At 42.8% G+C, this 25,709-nt stretch overlaps 1 protein-coding gene across 5 annotated transcripts in view; it reads left to right on the forward strand.

Moving 5' to 3' along the window:
* The window catches only part of LOC108718513 (dynein heavy chain 5, axonemal), a 379,491-nt gene that overhangs the window by 165,321 nt on the left and 188,461 nt on the right, over window positions 1-25,709 (forward strand). For all 5 annotated transcript variants that reach the window (XM_041566222.1, XM_041566224.1, XM_041566225.1 and 2 more), the window contains 4 exons: window positions 3,202-3,336; window positions 3,850-4,039; window positions 11,498-11,715; window positions 11,830-12,141. In XM_041566222.1, coding sequence (XP_041422156.1) covers window positions 3,202-3,336; window positions 3,850-4,039; window positions 11,498-11,715; window positions 11,830-12,141 — 855 coding nt within the window. The remainder of the gene's footprint in view (window positions 1-3,201; window positions 3,337-3,849; window positions 4,040-11,497; window positions 11,716-11,829; window positions 12,142-25,709) is intronic.

The following is a 25,709-nucleotide window of genomic DNA, read 5'->3' on the forward strand; positions in this document are numbered from 1 at the left end:
TGCACCAGACATTAAAAGATATAACATTATGGTCACTATTACCCAGGGGTTCAATGACTTGCAAATTTGCTATAAGTTCTGGGTCATTTGAGATCACTAAATCAAGAATAGCATTTTTTCTGGTAGGCTCCTCAACAACCTGTGCTAAAAAATTGTCGTGCAATAAGTTTATAAACTTGTTCCCATTAACTGATCTAGCAGTACCGTTACTCCAGTCAATATCTGGGTAATTAAAATCCCCCATTATCATTACTTTACCTAAACTAGCAGCCTTTTCTATTTGCATTAGGAGCTTTGTCTCTTCCTCCTCACTTACATTAGGGGGTCTGTAGCATACTCCTACAATTAATTTGCTGGATTCTTTACAATTGGTGAAGAACTCCACCCATACAACTTCTCCTCCTCCTTTATATGAGCTTTTAAATCCTGCCTAACATACAGACATACCCCTCCTCCTTTTCTATTGCCTCTATCCCTCCGAAACAAAGTATAGCCACTGATATTTACTGCTCAGTCATGCGACTCATTCAGCCATGTTTCGGCCACACCAATCACATCATATTTTCCTTCCAACACCAGCAGCTCCAGCTCTCCCATTTTACCAGTCAGACTTCTTGCATTTGTAAACATAAATTTAATACTGGTACCATATTGAACATATGACATGTGGTCCTCCCTATCCTTAACAGTATCCCCAGCCAAATCTACTCCCCCATTTTCCCTTTCTTTGCCCACTATCTCATCTAACCTGTCTTCCACTGAATCTTTTACTGAACCCTCCCCCCCCCACACCTAGTTTAAAATCTCCTCCAACCCTCTAGCCATCTTCTCTCCCAAAACAGCTGCCCCATCATCATTGAGGTGCAGCCCATCCCTAGAAAAGAGCCTGTAGCCGACTGAAAAATCAGCCCAGTTCTCCAAAAACCCAAAACCCTCCTCCCTACACCAATCTTTCAGCCACGCATTAATCTCCCTATGCTCCCCCTGTCTCCTTAAGTGTTGCTCGTGGCTCAGGTAATATCTCTGAGAAAATTACCTTGGAAGTCCTCGCCCTCAGCTTTGCACCTAGTTTTTTAAAATCATTTTTGAGGACTTCACCACCTCCTCTAACTTTGTCATTGGTACCTATGTGTGCCATGACTGCTGGGTCTTCCCCAGCCCCTCCCAATAATCTGTCCACTCGTTCCACTACATGCCGAACCCTAGCACCAGGCAAGCAGCAGACTGTTCGGCATGTAGGGGCTTTGCGACAGATTACCCTATCCACCTTTCTAATAATTGAATCCCCTATAACTAGAACCTGCCTTTCCTTTCTTGCACTCCCCCCACCACCCGTATTAGAGCCACTGCCTCCCAGGGTGCTCCGAGAGTCAGCCTGCTCCATACACGCCAGTTCGGAGTTTTCCTCCCCAGCATCTTAAGGCAAAACGGCGAATTTGCTGTTTTGGACAAACTGTGGACCAGCCCCCCTACTCTTCTGTCCCCTACTTCCACTCTTGATTGTCACAAAACTTCCTCCCTCATTAGCCTCCACTGCCTCTTCTCCTCCCCCCCACTCCACTAGCCCCTGCCAGTGGTTGCTCTGCGAGCCTCCTGTCATTCCCCTCGTTAGCCGATGCTCTCAGTGCTGCAAGTTCACCCCTTAGAGTCTGCAGCTCAGATTCCAAGATGAAAACCCACCGATATCTCTCACATGTAAATACTGCATGGAACTGCTGCTCCAACACCACATACATGTGACAAGACACACACTGAGTAATACCAGCAAACCCACTCATATTTACATTGGGTACTTACAGTCTCCCAAATGTAATTCCTCACAAACACCTTTTTGGTTTTAAACGCCTTAAGGTTTTTAACGCTGCTTAACACTTAATTCACATGCAACACTCGCTAAGCAGCTCCCACACTCGCTTTGCCTTCACAAGTTTAAGGTTTCAACCAGAGCACACAAAGCCTGTTCAGATTACATACCTGATTAACCCCTCCCCCTTAATTAGAAGAAAGAGGGAAAGGAGAAAAAAAAATGCTATTTGCTACCAGCAGTAAAACAACCCCTTATTAACTTTTTTTTTTAATAGACTCTGGTGCAATTTCGCACTCTAACGCCAGGTGAATTTTCGCTCTGGCGAAAGAGCGTTACTATGCAAATTCACCAAGTTTTTTATTTTACTGACCGTTACCTCTATCGCCAGACTTGCCTTCGCCACCTCAGACCAGGTGAAGTGCAATAGAGGAGATAGGAGTTCCTCAAAAAAAAGTTGAACATTTTTCTAAGTCCCAAAAAACGCTGGCGTCTTTTCCTTTTTACAGGGTGATAGGCTGAAAAAGATCAAAAATGTTTTTTGGGGTACCCTCCTTCCTCCCTACATTTAATAACATATGGCACCTAAAATAAACTGTGTAAGGCAATATAACACCTCTATATATATAATTTTTTTAAAATTCCCTGGCCTTGTGTAGTGTAATGTATTTGCCTCAGCATATACGGCCATTGTACTTTAACTGAACGCCGTATGCAAATTAGCCAATACTAGCGTAATTTCGAACTGCTGAGCATATTTTGGCTAGTGCAACCTCACCAGCATTCATTACCCTGTGCGCAACTTCGGATCTTCGTGAATTAGCGTTGTCCAGGCAAATTTACGCCTGGTGAAGTGTTCGATGTGCGCGAAGCCAGCGATGGTGAATTTGTGGGTTATTTACTAAAATCTTAATTTTTCTCATATTTTATTAAAAAAAACCATGACCAAACACCCATGCCCAGTATGCCCTTATTACATAGTAACATACATAGTTGTTGTTACTATTTATTAATCTCAATATAATCGAGCCCAAAACCCAAATCGCTTGAATTTTTCTGGCTTTTTTTCTGAATTGCTCTAAATTTTTTTGAGTTTTTGCCTAAATACCCAGAAAAAGTTGGAGTGTCAGGGCTAGATCCAGTGCAAACCACGCCAACTTCAAATTGAGATAGGTGCCTCTCCCATTGACTTATAGAGGACTTTGCAGCATTGGGGTATAATAAATATCGAAAAATTTGAGGTTATTTTTCCACAAAAAGTTATTGCCTCAAAAAGCCAGACTAGATAAATTTGAGGATTAGTAAAAAAACCTCCTATAAGTTAAAATAACTTTTGGCAAGTTTGCAAGAATATATGTTGATTATTGATTCATCTCTCATATTTCCCTTATTTGTAGGTTCACTATGACTTTGGGTTGAGGAATATTCTATCAGTACTCAGAACTCTTGGGGCTGTGAAAAGATCCAATCCAAATGAACCAGAGAAAACAGTTGTAATGCGAGTTCTCCGTGACATGAACCTTTCTAAATTGGTATGTTACTAACATCTTATTTTAAATGTTATTCTTTTTTTAAATCTTATTCACACAATAAAGTGTGTAGTTTTTTTTTATGTGTTTTTGTTGTGTAAACTTTTCCGGTTGACTCTCTAGCTTTAATCAGGTAGGAACTGCCAGTCTTCTTACCCTACAGAGCCCTCCTAACACCTTACAAAAAGATAGAAGGTGACATGATTTAGTCACTTAGAGGGTGTGCATGACAATGGGGAAGGAGCAGGCAAAAACACTAAGGGTTTTATATAGATATGATAGCTAAAAGTAAATTATACCCGTTGTACATTCACAGTTCAAAAGGGATACTTAAGGGTACCTGTGAAATGATGTGTGCTTGCAGAGATATATATGAAAATATAATATTAATACTAATATGTCTGGTGTGTTTTTATTTTTAGTTTAATATTGTGAGACATATCAATCTACTCAATTTTTAAATGGATTACGCAAAGGAGATATCCTTATCTTGGCTTTTTTTACTTTTTTTAATAGGTAGACGAAGACGAACCTCTGTTTATGAGTTTGATTAATGACCTGTTCCCTGGAATTACCCTTGATAAAGCTGGATACCCAGACTTAGAAGCAGCTATTCAAAAGCAGACAGAAGAAGCAGGTCTTATTCATCACCCACCTTGGATTCTTAAACTTATTCAGCTATATGAGACACAGCGAGTCAGGCATGGTGAGCATGCTAATCAAATTGCTATAAAGAATTGACCAAAAGATGGATGCATGTCAACCAGAAAGAAATATGGATTTATTCAAACATCGTTCCTTGGTTTAACAAAAAGTCTCCCTCCCTTTTTCTTCCTGTCTCACCTTCATATTCCCCTGTTCCAGTCTCTCTCCCATCTTCTCTTCCCTCTACTTATTCTCCCCCCAATCTGCTGTCTCTCTGTGTATCTGTCTTTCTATTCTAAACGTTGTATATCCTCATTAAATGAAAACCGTGACATTCATTTTTCAATAATTATGCAGAGTGGTATTTGTTAAGCTTGTTTTATGCATTGGTTTTAAACACTGTGCATGGAAACATGGACCGATTGATTTCTAAGGGCTATCTCCTGCAAATGCGCCTCCTCAAAATGGCGCCGCGGCACCTGATACTGTGTGGGAGATGGCAGGACTGGAACATGGTGCTGCGCAGCTAAGCAAGGTGAGCCTTAATGCAGCGCGTTCCCTCAGTAAATACGCCAGAACACCTGAGCAAGACCCCCCACCAACAGATTGCCATACAATGGCTGCTACTACAGAACCCTTGGGGGAAGTAGCGTGCATCCAGGCGGAGCCCCCCACAGAGCCCACTCTGGGGGAGATCATGCAACAACTTGGCTCTAATCACGTCTCTGTACTGAATAAGCTAGATGAGCTGAAAACAGACTTTAATATAGTAAAATTGGACGTGCAAAAACTTAGAGAGCGCACTCATGAGACTGAGAGGCGCATATCAGACCTAGAAGATAGGACTGGGCCCTACCGCACTACTCTAGAGGATCATGCTCGACAAATCTCTACCCTACAAGCCAAAACAGATGATTTCGAAAACAGGCTGCGGCGGAATAATATCCGTATTGTGGGTATCCCTGAGCGAGCAGAAGGCAGACAAGTGGAACTTTTTGTAGAATCCTGGCTCACTCATACAAAACTCACACTCATACAAAGAGCGTGATGCAATATTGCGGAAAGCCAGGATCCTTGGATCCATACAATATGAGAACCATAGAATATCAATATATCCTGATTTCTCCATGGAGGTCCGTAATCAAAGGCTGAAATTCAATCAAGTGAAAGTTAGACTACAAAAACTACAAGTACCATACTCCATGTCCTTCCCTGCCCATCTACGAGTAGTAAAAGATGACAGGGCCTATTTCTTCACTGCTCCTGAAGAAGCGCGGCGCTGGATAGAAGCAAGTTTCTCTCCACCCTTACCCGCCCGACAACCGAGAGCTCAAAGACCACCAAGCCCTGTGCTTCTTGAAGCGTAATACTTGGCTTTCTAGTTTTGATATGCTACAACTATAATGAGGGAATTCTCCTGCCACACGTCTCGGAGCAACATCAGCGTCAGAAGCCCTGGAACCGGAGAACTACGTTTTACACACTTTCGTTCCTCCCCCTGCAGTTATGCTTTATAGTTATGGGAACGAAACCCGCTCAAGTTGGGGTGGAACGGGTGGGGAGGGGATGTTTTCTGCTTTGACACTGCTGAACTCTTTTCTGGTCCTATTCGGGTTTACCTACCTACTCCCGGGCAGTCTCATCTTCCGCTATTGCATTTACAATCTACTCAGCCTCTACTTCCTCGTGAGTATGGCTTCTCCTTTCTTACGACTTTCTCACTCTCTTAGAACATGGCGGAGGTAAGGCTGTTATCTTGGAACGTCCGAGGACTGGGCAACCCAATAAAAAGGGTCTCGTATTTAAGGTGATTAGGAGGGTTAAACCACATTTAATTCTTCTTCAGGAAACCCACCTTGAAGGCCAAAAGGTCTGTACTCTGAGAAAATCCTGGTTGGGGGCCTGCTATCACTCCACCTACTCCTCCTATGCAAGGGGTGTTTCGATTTTGGTAACTAAGACCTGTGCATTTACAATGTCTCAAATTGTGACGGATCGTGAGGGTCGTTTTATATAAACTGTTTCTTGAATGGGAAAATGTATAACATAATCAATGTGTATATTCCCCCCCCCCCTTTCAATGAGTCGCTGCTGTCAACCCTAATGGAAAAATTTTTACTATTGCCATATGCACCCACCATTTTGATGGGGGATTTCAACTCTTTTATGTCTGAGCCTCTAGACAGACTGAAACCTGGAGTTAGACCCTCCCCCTCCCTGCCTAGATGGGCGTCAACCTTTCACTTCACTGATTTGTGGAGGGAGAAACACCCAGGGGAAAAGAGATTTACATGCTTCTCTGCCTCGCACAACACTATGTCACGTATTGATTTGGTCTTTGGGTCCCCTGAGATTCTGTTACAGATATCCCAGATTGACATACTTCCAGGGGGAATCTCAGACCACTCCCCGGTGTTACTTCAAATTTAAACATCCCCAATACCTAGTGATAGAATATGGAAACTCAACAGGTACTGGCTCCAACAAGAGGGCATAACCGAAGCAGTAGAAGGGGAGATCGAAACCTTTCTCGATCTAAACAGTAATTCTGTTAATCCCCAAATGCTGTGGGACTCACTGAAGGCCTACATTCGAGGGCAGTATATCCTGCAAATCAAATCCCATAACAGAAATAACCAGCGTGAAATTGACATGCTAGATGCTCAGGCACTAGAAGCAGAAAAGGTATTTACTCAGGACCCCAATCTGCAGACGAAACAAGATTGGGTTACTGCCCAAACGGCCTTGCATACTAAACAGTTAACACAGGTCAGAAAATTACAAATTTACCTAAAGTCCAACATATTTGCTACAGGTGACAAAAATGGTAAATTGTTGGCTTTACTGTCCAGGGAATTAACCCCCTTGATGAGCATCCCTGCTATTTGTGACAGCAACGACTCTTTAGTAACTAACCTGATTGAGATTAACAGGGTGTTTAAAGAATATTACTCTGACTTGTACTCCTCCCGCATAACATGTACCGCCCCACAGATCCACTCCTATTTACATAACATTCCCATACCCAGTCTGTCACAGGGCGATTCAGACATACTTGAGGCACCAATCACTGAACTAGAGCTGAGTGCAGCAATTTCCTCTCTAGCATCGGGAAAGTCTCCTGGCCTAGACGGCTTCCCCCCTGAGGTATATCAAAAACATGAGAAGAAGATGATACTGATGCTGACCCACTATTCAATGGTATATTACCTGGGAAAGACCTACCTGACACCATGAGTGAGGCTCTAATCACCCTTATCTTGAAACCGGGAAAAGACCCGCATAAATGTGCTTCCTATAGGCCCATATCTTTGATCAATGCAGACGCAAAACTCCTAGCTAAAATTCTTGCCATTAGATTGAACCAGGGTATTACCAAAATAATTTCACCTGATCAAACAGGGTTTATTACCGGTAGAATGACAGACATTAATATCCGTAGACTATTTACAAACATTGTTGCACCTCACACTAACGCCAGCCACAGGGTCATTGTTGCGTTGGATAATAAAAAAAGGCCTTCGACTCTATCGAATGGCAATATCTCTGGGCCACGATGGAACTCATGGGACTTGGGCCGAACTTTAGAAACTGGGTGAGAGCCATATACAGAAAACCTAAAGCTAGGATTAGGACCAACCAGAATGTCTCCTCTCCATTCTCGCTTCTTAGACGTACCAGGCAGGGCTGGCTGTCCCCTCTCGCCCTTGCTGTTTGCTATCGCAATGGAACCCCTGGCATCCCTCATGAAACACTCAGGGGTTTACGGGTGGGGCCTCACACTGAGAAGCTGGCAATGTATGCGGACGATACTATTCTGTTTTTGGAAAACCCTTACACTGGATACAGCACTAGCATTGCTAGAAACCCATACTACCTACTCTGGTTTGAGGATCAACTGGAACAAATCCATTATATTCCCCATAGATGATTTCCTGATTGACAAAAATAGATACAGGGCCCCCCTCCAATGGTCGTCCTCTTTTAAATACCTGGGCGTTCAGATCCACAAGGAACTGGGAAAATATGTAGAACTTAACTTACAGCCACTGTTGTCAACATTTGACAATAAAATTATATATATTTCGTCAAGCCCCGGTGGCCATACCCACAAGCTTTTTTCAGAAACTGAGGTCATTGCTGATTACTTTCTATTGGGCTGCTTCCTCTCCTAGAACAGCCCTGACAACGTTACAACATCTAGCTGACATGGGGGGTTTAGCTGCCCCAAACCTATTCCTCTATTACCTCTCTTCTAAGTTAGTCAATGTCTGGTGGTGGTGTGCCCCAAACTCACAAAACGCTGCTACCATATTAGAAGCACAACTGATGGGTTCCTATGAGGCCCTTAAAAATTTGCTGTATCGGGGTAAAGGAGGGATTAGCGCCACAACCCCATTTATGATTAGTACGATACAATTGTGGAAGATGGCCCTACAATACTTTCCCAAGAAGGTGAATGAATACTCTGGCTCTCTACCCCTATGGTTTAATCCCCACCTCCCCCAGCTGAGAACTATTCCAGATGTCCAACTCTGGGCTAACTGTCATATTAAGTACTTGGGCCAAATCACTGAATTGGGTGAGCTGCTTTCCTTTGACGACCTGAAAGTGAAGTTTCAGTTACCAAACTCCATGTTTTTTAGATATCTTCAATTGAGACATGCCTATAGAGCACAATTTGGCACCACAAAAATTGATACAACACCCAGACGGCTGGAGGTATTGGCATGTGATTCGTCCCTTAGTAAACCTGTCTCACAATTTTACTCCCTACTAAACACACCTCAGAAACCAGTTCTACAAAAATTATTCTCGAAATGGTCACTTGATGCTCCTCAACTTACCTCTGATATGTGGGAAGATGTTCTAGACAGTCACATGGCAGTACTGATAAGCGCAAAAGACAAAATGATTAAATTTAGATATCTGCATAGAACCTACTTAACGCCCCATAGATTGCACCTGATGAACCCCTCCATCCTGAATGTGTGCCCTAAATGCAAATCATCCCCAGCAGACTTTATCCATATGGTGTGGAGTTGTCCCTGTGTCGCCAAGTTCTGGAAGAAGGTGACAGAGGAAGTTAGCGGGCTCTTGGCTCTTATCATTCCTATGGACCCACTAGTCTTACTCCTAAATCAGGTTGAAGAAACGGCCCCCACAGAGGGCTTTGTTAAATTTCTTGTTTATTCAAGCAAAACGCTTGATTGCTCTCAAATGGAAGTCCAAACACCCACCTAAGAAAAAGCAGTGGATAGAATTGGTGAACGCCTCACTACCCTTATATCAAATCACTTATATGCGTAGAGGTTGCCCCAAGAAATTTGGAAAGATCTGGTCCCCATGGCTATCCGACCATATGCCATCATTGCTGCCCCACACAGAGGGAGAGTTAGATCTCGGAAACCCCCCGCCTTCCCCTTGAGTACACCCCCCTATTTTCTTTTTTTACCCCCTGGTACAGAAATGACAAAATCCAGAACAAGTTGGGTAAATGTTTTGTGTTTAATGTACCACTGATTTAATTACAGGAGCATTATCTTTTATTGCAATGCAGCCTCTGTACTTTAATTCCAGCCAGGATATCTGGCTCTTGGATGTGACCATTCTTCACGATTCCTCATGCTGTAGGGTGAGATGCTCCTGCATATCCTTGCTGCCGCATTGTACTTTGACCTTGATTTATTATTTCTCTCCTGGTCTTGTCTTTTTTTGCTTTATTGTATGTACTGTATGTCTGTTTAAAATTATTCAATAAAAACATCTTTTATAAAAATCCCATAGGAATGAACAGAACGCAGGTGAGTTTTTTTTTAATTAAAATATAAACTCACATTTTGATAAATCTGCCCCTTAATATGCCATCAGCCCAAGAGAGCATTTGGTGACTCTGGATTTCTATGTTTAAATTACCGGTGTGAGAGAATTTGTTTGTTTAAACCCTCTCAAGGAACCTGCCTATTACAACTTCTTCTGTCCCAAAATATAATGCTAAACTAGTCAGTGCTTCATTTTCCAGTGTGTGCTGTAACATAAATCAGTTGGATATTGTTTCATACTTATATTGCATTTGACAAATCCTTCTTTTTTTAAAATGACACATTGTTTTACTTTTTATTTCAAACAAATGATACAGATTTCTGAATATTTTCAGCATAAACTTGATAAATGATGACTGAATTATGATTAAAAACTTGATGATGACTGAATTATGGTTAAAAAAATGGCTAATTCTTGTTGTGCAGCTTGTTTAAGATAATATTAACCCATTTTTGTGACAAATGCTGCAATTAACAGGATTTGTTGCAGAAAAAGCAGTATGTCCTAATGCTATAACACACATGTACGAGAAGTTTAACAGATGGGAGACTACAATATTAGTTTTTTTAGGGGCTTTGTGAGAGGAAAATTGGTTTGTGATGTTAACTACATAATTTCCAACAAATTGGATTCTGAAATAAAATGTTTCTCGCACCCTTTGAGAAAAAAGTCTTCAGGTCTATTCATAACCAGTGAAAAATATTATTTATTCTCTATTTGTGAATTGACTACTGATTTATAATATGCAGTTTTTGCTAACTACATTCCAGTCTCAGAATTTGCTAGAAGCATTTTTATTGTTTTTCTTGGGAGACATCTCTTGGGGTATTGTTTGGTTCCTAAGGCGTGAAAATGAAAACATCAACATCTGATGGCAAGTTTAAATTGTTTGAAATGGATTTTGTTTGGGCTGCATTAAGTATCACAATAGATTTAATCGCTGCCATTGTGGTTAGTTAATTAGCTTGATAGAAGTCTAGTCTGACTAATGCCTTGCTAGTTCCTTCTTACATCTTATTGTAGGGGTGTAAAACTGAACACAATGAAACGTTGAGAGCTATGACTTTTTGGCATGTCTTCCTGTGCAATAAAAGGCAGAGACAATGGGGCTCATTTACAACTGTAACTGCAATTGTGTTTGCACATATTGGCTCATTCATAATAGGTATTTGTGCCTAACCACAATGCATGAACTTGCATGTATTTGCTTCCGTACAGTCTGTTCTGATGAGTCTTGCACCTGCCCTTGCAAGTCCACCTATTGATGCAGGAGAACCCTTGAGCTACCACCACCCCAAAGGTAGTGGTAATCCCAGAGTTGCTACTGCATGCTGATTGAATAGATGCAGCAGACGTATGCCTAAAGAAACACTGCAGACATCATTTAACGCCAATTTGTGGAAATGATGCAATCCCCTGTCTGCAAGATTTTTGACTCATCAAAACCCACAAGCGCAAGTTTAGGAATTCCAATGCATTGGATGCATAGCTGGAACTATGGGAGAAAAACTCTCTGAATTATGGTTAAAAAACCGTGAATTGAAATGGAGAAATTGCTCTGTAGTGTTTGTTCTATATAACTTTCTGAAAAATAGATTGATTTAATATTTAAATATTATTACTACAGCACCAATAGATAGTTGGCCACTGTGCTGGCTTATCTGCTTATACCTGTATCTACCTTAAATATTTTAAGGAATGATGACACTGGGACCCAGTGGGGCTGGAAAAACAAAATGTATTAACATCCTCATGAAAGCCATGACTGACTGTGGTGCACCTCACAAGGAGATGAGAATGAATCCCAAAGCAATTACAGCATCTCAGATGTTTGGCACTCTTGATGTAGCTACAAATGACTGGACAGATGGTATATTTTCAACATTGTGGAGAAAAACATTAAAAGCAAAGAAGGTGAGCTAGGATGAAATAAGGTATTAAATAAATATGTATACTGAAAAACAGAGATTAATTTTGTTTTTATTTGTTTTAACAGTTTCATTTGATGTGTGTGCATATTTATTCTAGGGGGAACATATATGGATAGTCTTAGATGGCCCTGTAGATGCTATCTGGATTGAGAACCTGAATTCTGTTCTTGATGACAACAAAACCCTCACTTTGGCAAATGGGGACCGTATTCCAATGGCACCAAATTGCAAAATAGTATTTGAACCTCATAATATTGATAATGCCTCTCCTGCAACAGTATCTCGAAACGGCATGGTCTTTATGAGTTCCTCAGTCCTGGATTGGAGGCCCATACTGAAGGCTTGGCTTCAAACTCTACCTGCTTTTCAACATGAGATACTATGGAATTGCTTTAATAGCATCTTTCAGGTATTAAAACACCTATATCTTCCTTTATTATATTCTCAATTGAGCAAGTAAATCATATGTACAGTATATATTTTCACCATGTCAGAATGTCAAATGTTAAAGTGTCACAAGCAGAGCCTGAAAGACTTTTTAAAGTATAAAGCATTATGGAACAGAAATGGGAGTGATCTTATATGTTACAAGTCATCAAACAGATACGTATAAGAATTCAAAACATATTTTCCTTATGGTAAAATAATCTGTTACAAGTATGTGAAATTAAGGCACATCCTGTATAAAAATACTGACTTTGTCGAGACAAAAAATAGTTCAGCCAATTACTGTGACCCTTCTGGGAAATGGTTGGTGATAAAGAGTGTGGGAAAGAGTTTTATGGAAAAACCATACCCCCTACCCTACATAGACCCCTCCCTCCTCCCTCCCCCTACCTAGCTGCTACCCCGGGTAAATGCCCATTACTTTTTACTTACCCCTCGGTGCAGATTCAGGGCATCGGAGTTCATGGCAGCCATCTTCTTTTCTTCAGGAAGTAAGTGCCGTATCGGTGCATGCACAGTTGGAGCAGTCTGCCGGTCCCGAACAACTGTGCATGCCCCGAAAGTCACGGAAATTGTCGAAGCACCAGAAGAAGACACGAAGAAGAAGATGGCAGATAGGGGCAGATTTATCAAGGGTTGAATTGAAAATTCGAAATTTGAATTTTCAAATTTTTTTTATGGTCAAAATTGTGTGTAGGCAGCCATGTCATGTCATTTTGCCTGATCATGTGCTTTCAGAAAGAGCCAGCACTTTAGGATGGAACTGCTTTCTGGCAGGCTGTTGTTTCTCCAACTCAATGTAACTAAATGTGTCACAGTGGAACATGGATTTTACAATTGATTGCCATTCTTAGATCTAATATGCAGCTGTTATCTTGTGTTAGGGAGCTGCTATCTGGTTACCAGGGAGGGGGGTGATATCACTCAAATTTGCAGTACAGCAGTAAAGAGTGACTGAAGTTTATCCGAGCACAAGTCACAAATAGTGGGGGCAGCTAGGAAACTGACATATGTCTAGCCCCATGTCAGATTTCAAAATTAAATATAAAAAAATCTGTTTGTACGTTTGAGAAATGGATTTCAGTGTCTGCTGAAGCAGAACTATTAACTGATGATTTTTGAGACAAACATTTTTTCCCATGACATTATCCCTTTAAGAAATCGAATTTGACTATTCGCCACCAAAATCCTGCCAAATTGCTGTTTATGTCAATGGGAGACGTCCAGGGATCAATTTGGAGTTGTTTGCAGCCTTCCTGACATTCAATGTTTTTTGGAGAAAAAAACTTTAATCGAGTTTTTTAAATTCTAATTCAATTCAATTTGAGTTTTCGGGTCGATTTAATTAATCTGAGTTTGAAAAATTAGATTTTTGAATTTATAGGAGTTTAGGGAAGTTTTTAAAAACTCACATTAATTTGAAATTTGACCTTTGATAAACATACCTCTAAGGGTCGAATTTAGAATTTGAAAAACTTCAAATTCAAATTCAAAAAGACCAACCAAAATTTCTTAATTTCTTTTGGCCGAATAGGTCAGTTTTTGATCGAATTAGAATTGTATAAATCGAAGTAATATTGTATTCGATCTAATTAGATTCAAAGTTTTTCCGAAAAAACCTTTGATTTTTCTAAGTCCACCAATTGACTCCAAATAGGTTCTAGGAGGTCCCCCTTAGGCTAAAACAGCAATTTGGCAGGTTTTAGATGTCGAATTTTTAAAGAGACAGTACATGATAAATTTCAAAATTCAAAATTTCAATTTTTTTTTAAGTTTTAATCTAATTTGGACTATTCCCTAGTCAAAGTACACAAAAATTATCTCGAAATTCCAATTTTTTAAATCTAATTTTCATTCGACCTTTAATTAAATCTGCCCCGAATTGTAAAAACTATGCAAAAGTGGGAGATGTCCTTTTTTCACAAAAAATTTGAGTAAATTAGGATATTGAGGTCTTCATACTGTTATTCGGTTTCATTCTGCATTTTTATTCGTTTGTGCTTTTATATTCCGATCATTTAATAAATAATAATAAAAGTAGACGTTCTTTATTTTCTTTTTTAAATGTGAGTTTAGTCGAGGTTGATAAAACCTCTAAAACTACACAAATCGAAATTCTGATTAATAGTTGTAACACCTATTTGGGCCATACAGGGTTAATTCACCAGCTAGTGCACTAGAGCATGGATTACACATGACTCTAACACTTCAGGTTAGGGCCTTCGCTATATGGAAGATTAAAGGTGTGGTGTAGTGTAACTACAACTCCCACAGGCTACTGTGCAAAAGACTTGGGCGCCAGGAGGTTCTTAATAAAACAGGAACAAGGTTTATTGAACTATGCACGAGGCAAGTGACATCAGGTTTCTACTCACGCAGGAGTTGAGGCAACAGCATATAGAGAGTTCACACAGATCTGCAGGCAGGCTCACCTAGAGCAGACACAGGCATTTCATGAGGAAGAGACTCCATTAGGCATTTGCAGAATTCACACACATTCCCTCCTGGAAGTTGTCAGGAAAGCAGCTTCTACCCTACAGTCCCTGAATGGAGGCAACACACAGAGCCTCTGGGAAGCTACTCCCTTACTGCAAATCCTTGTTGGAGCTTCAGCTGCTCTTTCTCTCTAACCTTACTGCCTTTCTCTCCTAGAGAGAATATGACAAGTCTGCCCTAGTATATCTATTCCTCATTCACAGGGTTTCCTGGTCCCCGACTTGGACACATGCCTTCTACTGGGCCTTCTGTACTCAGCCCCTCTGTGCACACCCAGCTGGATCAACATCCAGAGGCAAAAGAGGAAGAGGTCACTCCTTACACACACTATAGTGCAGTGTAGCAGGAAGCTGTCACACCTCTCCTGGCAGATCAGTCTAAGAAAAAGGTGGGGGCCTCAAAGCTGCACGGCAGATTAACCCGTAGGGGCCCCTACATTGTCTTCCCCATATTGCTTTCCAGTGAGCTGCTGCTAATACACACTATATGAACATATAAACCATACAAACAACCCTAAGACTGGTGGCATAAGCGGTCTTCATGTCGTTTTTGTAATTTGTCATTTAATTCGTTTTTTAAAAATGTCCTTGTTATATCCATTTAACACATTTCTAGTTTGAATAATATTAGGAAAAAAATAAATTATATTAAGAACTACAGATAGGATATTTTTTTTTTTTTTAAAGATTAATTTTTATTGAATTTTACAACTTAAAGAAGATAGAGGGAAGAGAGGCTAGATAGAAAAGGAAAAGAAGGGGGAAGGAGGGGAAGTATGGCTGTAAATTGATGTTCACTGGTTAGTTGATGTGGCTGGCGACTTGAGCCAAGGTTTCCATATACTTTCAAATTTCTTTGGGCATCCTCAGGCTAAATACGTGAGTTTGTACAGTTCCAATTGCGAATTGATCAGTCCAATCCATATGCTCAATGTCGGTGGCATTGGGCCCATCCAGTGCAGGGCAACCACTTTTTTTGCGTAGAAGAGGAGCAGCCTCATCAGAAATCTAGTATTTACTCTGGGTATCACTGAGTCCAGGAGACCCAGGAGACAGGTAGCAGGGCTAAGTATTTGGGGAAGTTCCAGTTCAGTAGCCATAAAGCTCACGATTGCCCTCCAATATCTGAGTATCACTGGACAATCCCACATTAAATGCATAAAATTGGCAACAGAAGCACCACATCTTGGACAGCTGGGTGAAGCCACCCTCCCCATATTATACAGTTTCTGTGGAGTGAGGTATGTTTGGTGTATGATCCGGAATTGTATAAATTTGTCTCTAACACTCACCAAAGGAATATAAAGATTGTCTATGATTTCTTCCCAATCATCTGGGTCCACAATAACCCCGCTGTTCTCCCACTTATATTTCACTCTGGGTCGGGGATCGTATCTATTGGAGATTAAGTGTTTGTAGGTATTGGAGAGGAGTTTCGTCTTAGTGGGCTGAGATACTAATTCTTCTAACCCCGTGTACAGTAGTTGCAGAGGGGGAGTTGGAAATTGTGTTGAGCAAAGATGGCTGATTTGGTTGTATCTGAATTCGGATAAATCAGGCAGAGAGAGGGTCTGACGAAACGTAGCCAGTGTGTGAAGACACCCATCAGTGTATACTTGGGACAACCTCTTTAGCCCTAACTTAGTCCAAGTTCCCACTTCCAAGAATGCAGCTAAGTGTGAGTAATTACTGTTACCCCATAAAGGTGCGTCTGGAGATAGTGTGGTGTTAGCCTTAGTGAGCTGCACCATTGCGTCCCAGGCTCTCTTAGTGGCATCCATAACAGGTAGTAACGGGCCAATATCTTTTTGAGTCCTATATAAAGCATTATGCAGGCTTTCCACAGAAGTGAGAAATAGTGCCTCTATTATGGATGCTGGGTTGTCTGCGTCAAACACTTTCCAACTGGCTGCATGGGAAGCCTGGGAGGCAAGGTAGTAAAGCTCATAATTGGGAGAGGTCAATCCCAGCTGGTCTTGCGGGGCATTGAGAGTGACTCTGGACAAAGTGGGTGTTTTATTTCCCCAAATGAATTCAGATTGCGTGCGGTCTATATCATGTAGGACTTTCTTAGGTATGTGGCAGGGGGTATTACTTAGTATATACAGAAATTTAGGAAGATAAATCATTTTACATATGTTTATTCTGCCTATGAGCGTGAGAGGAAGCTTAGTCCAGTGTGCAAGTGTATCCTTAAATTTGCGATGTAAGGTGTATAAGTTATGCTGTAAAAATAGTGTCGGGTCTTTGTGTATCATTATCCCCAGGTACTTAAAATTATCTGTCACTTTAAGACTACAGTCCGAGTCCATCTCTGTCGGGAGTTGTCCGTCAAGGGGAAAAATTATGGACTTGTCCCAATTAATTTGGAGGCCCGAGAACCTACCAAATCTCTTAACAATTCCAAGAACAGTGGTGAGTGAATCGTGCAGGTCCGCCAAATATAGCAGCGTATCGTCCGCATATTGTCAGGGCCCGAAGGCTCCGTAGTAGTGAGGACCAAGGAGGAGACACAACACCAAGTTCGCAGTACAAAAGGGTTTATCAGAAGAATAGTCGTAATCAGGCAAATGGTCAATACAGGCGGCAAGAATCAGAATCGATGAAACAGGCAAGAAGTCGGTACACGGTAAACAAGAAGAATCAAGAAATCACACCCAGGAACTATATGAAATAGACCTATAATTGGGCAAGGACAGAAAGGGAACATGGGAATAAATAGTCCAAAGTTGGCGCCAAAACTTGACGCCATGACGTCATGACGCTGACGCCGGCGTCCTCACGTTGACGTCCTGACGCCGACGCACGTTTTGACGCCGGCGTCCATTCCGTCGCCGGCGACCAATCCTGGGGCGACACGTTTCCATCGCAGGCATATCACAACCAGGAAGAGCCGCATGGTGGAGCAGGAAGTCGCCATCTTGGACGTTTCGTGAGGTGAGTTCTTTATTTTCCATTACAGTACCCCCCTCCTTAGGGGGGGCCTCAGGACCACCGAGGCTAGGAGAAGAAGGGAAAAGTCTGTGAAACTTACGGACCAGGATGGGTGCATGAACGTCCGAGCTTTTCACCCAGGAACACTCTTCTGGACCGAACCCCTTCCATTCTATAAGATATTGAAGAGAGCCCCGGGAAATACGAGAGTCTAAAATCCTTTTGACCTCAAATTCCTTGTGATCTTCAACCAAAACAGGAGCTGGAGAAGAAGAAGAAGAAGAAGAGCAAGACATGGCAGGTTTAAGCAGGGAAACATGAAAAACATTAGGTATCCGCATCTCAGGAGGAAGTTGAAGGCGAACAGCCACAGGGTTGATGATTTCGATGATAGGGAAGGGGCCGATGAATTTAGGACCAAGCTTGGGTGTCGGAATCTTGAGACGGATGTTGCATGTAGAAAGAAAGACTTTATCACCAAGACTGTAAGGAGGAGAAGAAATCCTTCTTTTATTGGCAAACCTCTTCTGCACCAGGGAACTCTTCTCCAAGTTTGCGGCAGTAGCGTGCCAAATAGCTAACATGTGAGCAGCTTGGTCATTGGCCGCCGGTACATTGGTAAGAAGAAAGTCTTGGGAGAAGGCCAAAGGATTGAGACCATAAACGCAGAAAAAAGGAGACTTTTGGGAAGAGGAATGCAGAGCGTTGTTGTGGGCAAATTCCGCCCAGGGGAGAAGATCCGACCAATCATCCTGGCACAGGGACACGTGGCAACGAAGAAACTGCTCCAAAGCCTGATTGACCCGTTCTGCGGCTCCATTGGACTGTGGGTGGTAGGCTGAAGAAAATTGAAGGGAGATGTTAAGGGCTTTGCAAAGAGATCTCCAGAACTTGGAAATAAACTGGGAACCCCGATCAGACACAATTTCAGCAGGAAACCCATGGAGACGAAATATATGTTTGATAAAAAGTTCAGAGAGTTCGGGAGCAGAAGGCAATTTCCGCAGTGGCGTGAAGTGAGCCATTTTGCTAAATCTGTCGATCACCACCTAGATGACAGTGTGACCAGACGAAACAGGAAGATCGACAATGAAGTCCATCGCCAAGTGAGTCCAAGGTCGGGATGGAATGGGAAGTGGCAGGAGTAAACCCTTAGGGGGAGAATGTCCGGACTTGGAAACAGCACAGGTGGAACAGGACAAGACGAAATCTTTGACATCTTTCCTAAGGGTCGGCCACCAGACCAAACGAGATAGGAGCTCAGTTGTTTTCTTAATCCCAGGATGACCAGCCTGTTTGGAACTGTGGGATTGAGATAAAATAGCGTGCCGAAATTCCGGAGGGACAAAAGCAACACCAAGAGGAGTCTCTTCCGGAGCCGAAGACTGAGCCGAAAGTAACTGGGAGGCACAAGAGGGAAACAAGGCAGCAATAATCTTGGTAGAGGGCACAATGGGTACAGGAACTTCAGGGCAGGTATCTTCAGGGGCGAAACTTCTGGAAAGAGCGTCAGCCTTTCTGTTTCTGGAACCTGGACGAAAGGTGATTATAAAATTAAAACGAGAAAAGAAGAGTGCCCACCTGGCTTGCCGGGGATTGAGGCGTTTGAGGGTTTGAATGAATTCAAGGTTCTTGTGGTCGGTGAAGATTGTCACTGGAGTAGAAGAACCTTCAAGCAAATGTCTCCATTCTTCCAAGGCCAACTTAACAGCAAGTAGTTCCCGATTGCCTACATCATAGTTCTGTTCTGGGGAAGAAAATTTTTTTGAGAAAAAGGCACAAGGGTGGAGTTTACCATCGGAAGAAGATCTTTGAGATAGGACTGCTCCAGCTCCCACATCAGAGGCATCAACTTCAATGAAGAAAGGTCGGAGAGGTTCAGGGTGTCGAAGAATTGGAGCAGAAGAAAAGGCTTCCTTGAGGGTCTTGAATGCTTCAAGAGCTTGTGGAGGCCAGTGCTGAGGTTTGTTCCCTTTACGGATCAGGGCAAGGATTGGATGGATCTTGGAAGAAAAGTTTTTGATAAATTGTCTATAATAGTTGGCGAAGCCAATGAATCTTTGAACTGCCTTGACACTGGTAGGAAGGGGCCAATCCAAAATTGCAGAGACTTTGGCGGGATCCATCTTGAAACCTTGAGGAGAAATGATGTAGCCAAGAAAAGGAATGGAAGAAACTTCGAAGGTGCATTTTTCTAATTTGGCAAAAAGATTGTTTTTCCTCAACCTGGAAAGAACTTCACGAACTTGGCAACGATGAACAGAAAGGTCTTTGGAAAAAATAAGAATGTCGTCTAAGTATACGACCACACATTGTCCCAGAAGATCACGAAAAATGTCATTGACTAATTCTTGGAAGACTGCAGGTGCATTGCAAAGACCGAAGGGCATGACGAGGTACTCGTAATGGCCATCACGTGTGTTAAAAGCAGTCTTCCATTCATCCCCCTCACGAATCCGAATAAGATTATATGCCCCTCGTAGATCCAGTTTGGTAAAGAAACAAGCCCCCTTGAGTTGATCAAAAAGTTCAGAGATGAGGGGAAGAGGATATCTGTTCTTTACAGTGATTTTATTTAACCCCCTGTAGTCAATGCAGGGCCGTAGACTACCGTCTTTTTTTCAACAAAGAAGAATCCTGCTCCAGCAGGGGAGGTGGAAGGGCGAATAAAACCTCTTTGAAGATTCTCCTGAATATAGGACTTCATAGCAGAAGTTTCTGAAGGGGAGAGCGGGTAAGTGCGGCCACGGGGTGGAATGGAGCCAGGTAAAAGTTCAATAGGACAATCATAAGGACGATGAGGTGGGAGAGTCTCAGCGGACTTTTTATCAAAGACATCGGAAAAAGCTTGGTACACTGGAGGAAGAGAAGAATTTGAAGACACTGACGAAATTTTGACAACAGGAACAGCAGGTAAGCAGTTGTGTGTACAAAACGGGCTCCAGCGGGAGATTTGAGAAAAGGACCAGTCAATAACCGGATTATGAACACACAACCAGGTCAATCCCAGGACAACAGGAGTAGAAGGGCAGTCGATAAGAAGAAAAGATAGTCTTTCCAAATGCATGGTGCCCACCTTGAAGGAGAGTTCCTGAGTAGACTGTGAGATGATGGCAGAAGAAAGGGGGCGGTCATCAATCGCCAGGACTCGAAGAGGAGTTGCCAGGGGTTGAAGCGGAATGGAATGCTTAACAGCAAAGGCACGATCCATGAAGTTGCCTGCAGCACCGGAATCGAGGAAGGCCTGAGAACATATCTTCTTGGAGCCGAACTGGATTTGAATAGGAAGAAGAAAACGCTGATCAGAGGAATGGGGAGGAGAACAAATTCCACCCAGGTAAGTCTCCCCGAGCTTACCTAGGTTCTGGAGTTTCCAGGCTTCACTGGGCACTCCTGGGCGAAATGGGCTCTTCCGCCACAATAGAGGCATAACCCAGCGGATCTTCTCCGAAGCTTCTCTTGTTCGGATAGGCGTGCCCGTCCGATCTGCATTGGTTCTTCAGGAGGCAGTGAAGAAGTAGCAGGTGGCACAGGAGAAGAAGAAAGAAGATTGGAGGCCGGACTAGGAAGTAAGGGTCTTTGGAAGCGTTGGGCCAGGGTGGGTTGGAACCTGGAAAACTTCCTAGTACGTTCCCTGTCAAGTTCAACTTGGAACTCCCTCTGTCGGGTGTCGACCTTCACAGCCAATGCAACAAGGTCCTCCCATCGAGGAGGAATCTCACGAGAGACAAGATCGTTCTTAATGCGCATCGCCAAGCCGTTGTAAAAGGCAGCATGGTATCCGTCATTATTCCACGAAGTCTCTGCCACGAGAGTTCGGAACTCGATAGCGTATTCCGAAACAGAGCGAGTCCCTTGCTGCAGCTGGAATAAACGAGCAGAGGCAGACGTAGCCCGACCAGGGGCATCGAATACAGTGCGGAGGTCCCGGATGAAGGCCCTGGCATCATCAATTACCGGATCCTACTTCTCCCAGAGAGGAGAAGCCCACTCCAGAGCTTTCCCTTGCAGGCGGGTAATAATATAGCCCACCTTCGCTCGTTCCGAGACAAACTGACCAGGAAGCAGGGTGAATTGGATTTCACACTGGTTGATGAAACCACGGCATGAATCCGGATCACCACTGTACAAAGGAGGTGCTGGAATACGAGGCTCGGAAACCTGGAGCGGAGCAACCGGAACTGGCATAGGGACTGGATCCGCAGGAGACAGGGCAGACAACTTCTCCAGAATTTCTTCAAGGGCCTGGCCGAAGTGGGTTTGCTGGGCTTCATAGGAATGCATACGGGAAGCCAATCCACGAACGGCTCTGCCGACGTCAGTAGGGACTTGGGGCTCCTCAGAAGGGTCCATGGCCCAATTATACTGTCAGGGCCCGAAGGCTCCATAGTAGTGAGGACCAAGGAGGAGACACAACACCAAGTTCGCAGTACAAAAGGGTTTATCAGAAGAATAGTCGTAATCAGGCAAATGGTCAATACAGGCGGCAAGAATCAGAATCGATGAAACAGGCAAGAAGTCGGTACACGGTAAACAAGAAGAATCAAGAAATCACACCCAGGAACTATATGAAAAAGACCTATAATTGGGCAAGGACAGAAAGGGAACATGGGAATAAATAGTCCAAAGTTGGCGCCAAAACTTGACGCCATGACGTCATGACGCTGACGCCGGCGTCCTCACGTTGACGTCCTGACGCCGACGCACGTTTTGACGCCGGCGTCCGTTCCGTCGCCGGCGACCAATCCTGGGGCGACACGTTTCCGTCGCAGGCATATCACAACCAGGAAGAGCCGCATGGTGGAGCAGGAAGTCGCCATCTTGGACGTTTCGTGAGGTGAGTTCTTTATTTTCCATTACACATATAAGGAGATCTTCTCCTCAATTGTTTTGTATATGAGTCCCTTTACTCTTGGGGAATTCCTAATTGCTATGGCCATGGGTTCAATAGCCAACGCGAAAATTAATGGGGAGAGGGGGCACCCTTGGCGAGTACCTCTTGTAAAGTGAAATGGTGATGAAGCAATGCCATTAACCCTGATGGATGCCCTTGGTTCGCTATACATCAGCTTAAGCCACTTTGTGAAAGAAGGACCAAACCCCATTCTAGTCATTACCTCCCATAGATATGACCAATCCACTGAGTCAAATGCCTTAGCCGTGTCTAATGAAACCACTAACCTGGAGCCCAGATTTTCATGTTTTAGCTGTAAATTAAGGAATAATCTTCTCAGGTTGAAACTAGTAGATTTAGAAGGCATGAAACCAGTCTGATCTGGTTCCACTACAGTAGACACGACCTTGACTAGACGCTTAGCTAAGATTTTAGCGAGAATTTTAATTTCCATGTTGAGCAATGAGATTGGCCTATAAGAGGAACACAGTGTGGGGTATTTCCCTGGTTTGGGGATGACCACAATCGTTGCATCCGAGAATGTTTTGGGCAAGGAGAAATTCTCAAAGGCATACATCAGGGTTTCATGCAATTTAGGCACTATCTCACGTACTGTATATGGATACGGTACCATTCAATAACAAAGCCATCTGGGCCTGTGGATTTGCCTGAGGGAAAGATAATATGGCTTCTGCAATCTCATATGGAGATATCGGGGAATCCATGTACCTTGATTGCTGAGACAAAATTTTCGGGATGGGAATCTCATTAAGATAATCATGAAGGTCAGTATTAGAGTAATGCGCAGTAGAGGTGTACAGAGAGGAGTAGAATTTACTGAATTCCAAGGCTATCTCAGAAGGGGAGGTTAACATCTCTCCTGCGGAAGAGAGAATTCTGGGGACAGCAGAGGTACCATTAGGAGGATTAGCTAGGAAAGCTAGAGGTTTACCATTTTTGCCACCATAGGCAAATGTATTGCTGGCTGCATGTAAGAGTTGTTTTTTGGTTAGTTCTACTCTATGCAAATTCAGACGCCTAAGAGCAGCTGCAAATTCCCCATGTGTCTGTGGCGTGGGATTGTCAATATACTCTGTTTCAGATTGGGCAACCTGTGATTCCAGGAGTTGTAAAGTGTCTTTAGAGGTATTCCTAGCTCTGGCAACTGCTGCCATCAGGGAACCCCTTGATACTGCCTTAAAAGCTTCCCAGGTAGCCGAAGGAGCCGCTGAGCCATGATTTATACTCCAATATTGCGTGATAGAACCAGTGGACTCCTCCACCACGCTAGGGACCTTCAGCCAGTATGGACTTAGCCGCCAATGTTTGTGTACGGGGTCGGAAAGGAGATCTAATGAAAGGAGCAAAGGGGCATGGTCCGAGATTCCACGTGGCAAATATTTAATCTCTCTAACTTTGGGGAGGAGATCCGAGGTGGTGACCAGTGCCAGATCTATCCTAGATAATGACTGATACGTAGTAGAATAACAGGAGAACTCCCTTCACTCTGGATATTTCCAGCGCCACACATCAGTCAGATTGTACGCCTGGGCCCAATCTGCAAGTTTAGAGGTAGTCACTGTGGGGGAGGACAATCTATCTAACATTGGGTTACAACAGTTGTTAAAGTCACCCATGATACACAACGGGGCGGGGGGCATCTGCAGAAGTGTCTGATTTAGATCATGCAGTATGGTTTCTGTGAATGGGGGGGGGAATGTAAATATTTACTATAAGTAGGGGATATCCAGCTATAGTACACGCCAGAATTTGATATCTGCCTGCCCGGTCCGAACGCACCTCAATAGGGTCAAATGGGAAACCTTTCCTAACCAAGACCGAGGTGCCCCTACAATATGTTGAGTATGTAGTGTGGTGAGTATAGGCAACCCACGGTTTTCGAAGAGCTAAAACCCGTCTCCCAACTAAGTGGGTCTCCTGGAGCAGGAGAATATGAGGGGCATAAGATTTTACATAGTTAAACACTAACGCCCGTTTCACCTTGTCATTTAGGCCCCTATCATTCCAAGACACTAACTTGACAATAGCCATTAGGCGTTGTGTGGAAGGGATGTTTACTCACTCTATGTTGAGTAAGTGTCTGGTTTCCGGAACAGGAAGCCGGTTCTTTCAGGCACCCAGGCTAGGACACCGGCGGAACAGTGGCAGAGGCGGCAGGGACCGTGTGAACCCCCCTAACTGTCCGGATGGCCCAGGTAAAGCACAGAGGGCCCAGGAGCACCCCAAACCTGCGTGCTGCTGGATGTACGGCAAGCCACGCCCCCACAGATAGGATATTTACAGTGAGAAAACAATTGTTGCAGAATATTAAGCAAAATTTTTGTTTTATTGGTTGCAGTTAATTAAAAATATATATATATAGAAAGTAGAAATTCAGCCTGACATATAAACATACAGTAGATAAAGAAAGGTTTGGGATGTATTGATAAGACACATATGAATCACATTTAGATGTAAATTTGTACTTTGCTCAGTTTCCTGTTGTCTTGGCTTTTCCATATTTGAATTACAATTATTAATTTCTCAAAAATAAAGCCCAAATTAGGTGCCCTTATTTGTATAAAAACAACTTTTTATTTGCAGCCATTGGTTGAGGTCTGACGAAGTCAGAAAATAATATATAGGTACGGTTGAACACTGAATAGAATTATCTTTCAAACTTGATAATTATATAACAGTAACTATTGGTGAGGTTTCTTTTTCTATCTAAATTTCTTGTAATTATTCATTTCTCAACATGCTTACTTTCAAATACTGGTCCTTGTCAGAAAATCATTGAATCTAACAATAAATTATGAAGTTATCTAGGTGGTCCTGATAGGTTTCCCTTTCTCCTGCTCAATTCTGCCTTCACTATGCTTCCTGTGTGTGCGCCATACTCTGCATGCCCTATGCCTTCCTGTGTGTGTGCCATACTCTGCCTGCCCTATGCTCATACAATGCATAGTCTAGTGTTTAAAGGGGTTGTTCATGTTTGAATTGACTTTTAGTATGGTGTAAAGAGTGATATTCTGAGACAATTTGCAGTTCATTTAAATTTTTTATTATTTGCAGTTTTCGAATTATTTAGCAGCTCTCCAGTTTGCAATTTCAGCAGTCTGCTTACGAGGGTTCAAATTACCCTAGCATCCATGCACTGATTTGAATAAGAGACTAGAATATGAATAGGGGCTGAATAAAAAAATG

Source organism: Xenopus laevis, chromosome 6L, assembly GCF_017654675.1.
Source record: "Xenopus laevis strain J_2021 chromosome 6L, Xenopus_laevis_v10.1, whole genome shotgun sequence".
In the NCBI taxonomy this organism is placed as follows: domain Eukaryota; kingdom Metazoa; phylum Chordata; class Amphibia; order Anura; family Pipidae; genus Xenopus; species Xenopus laevis.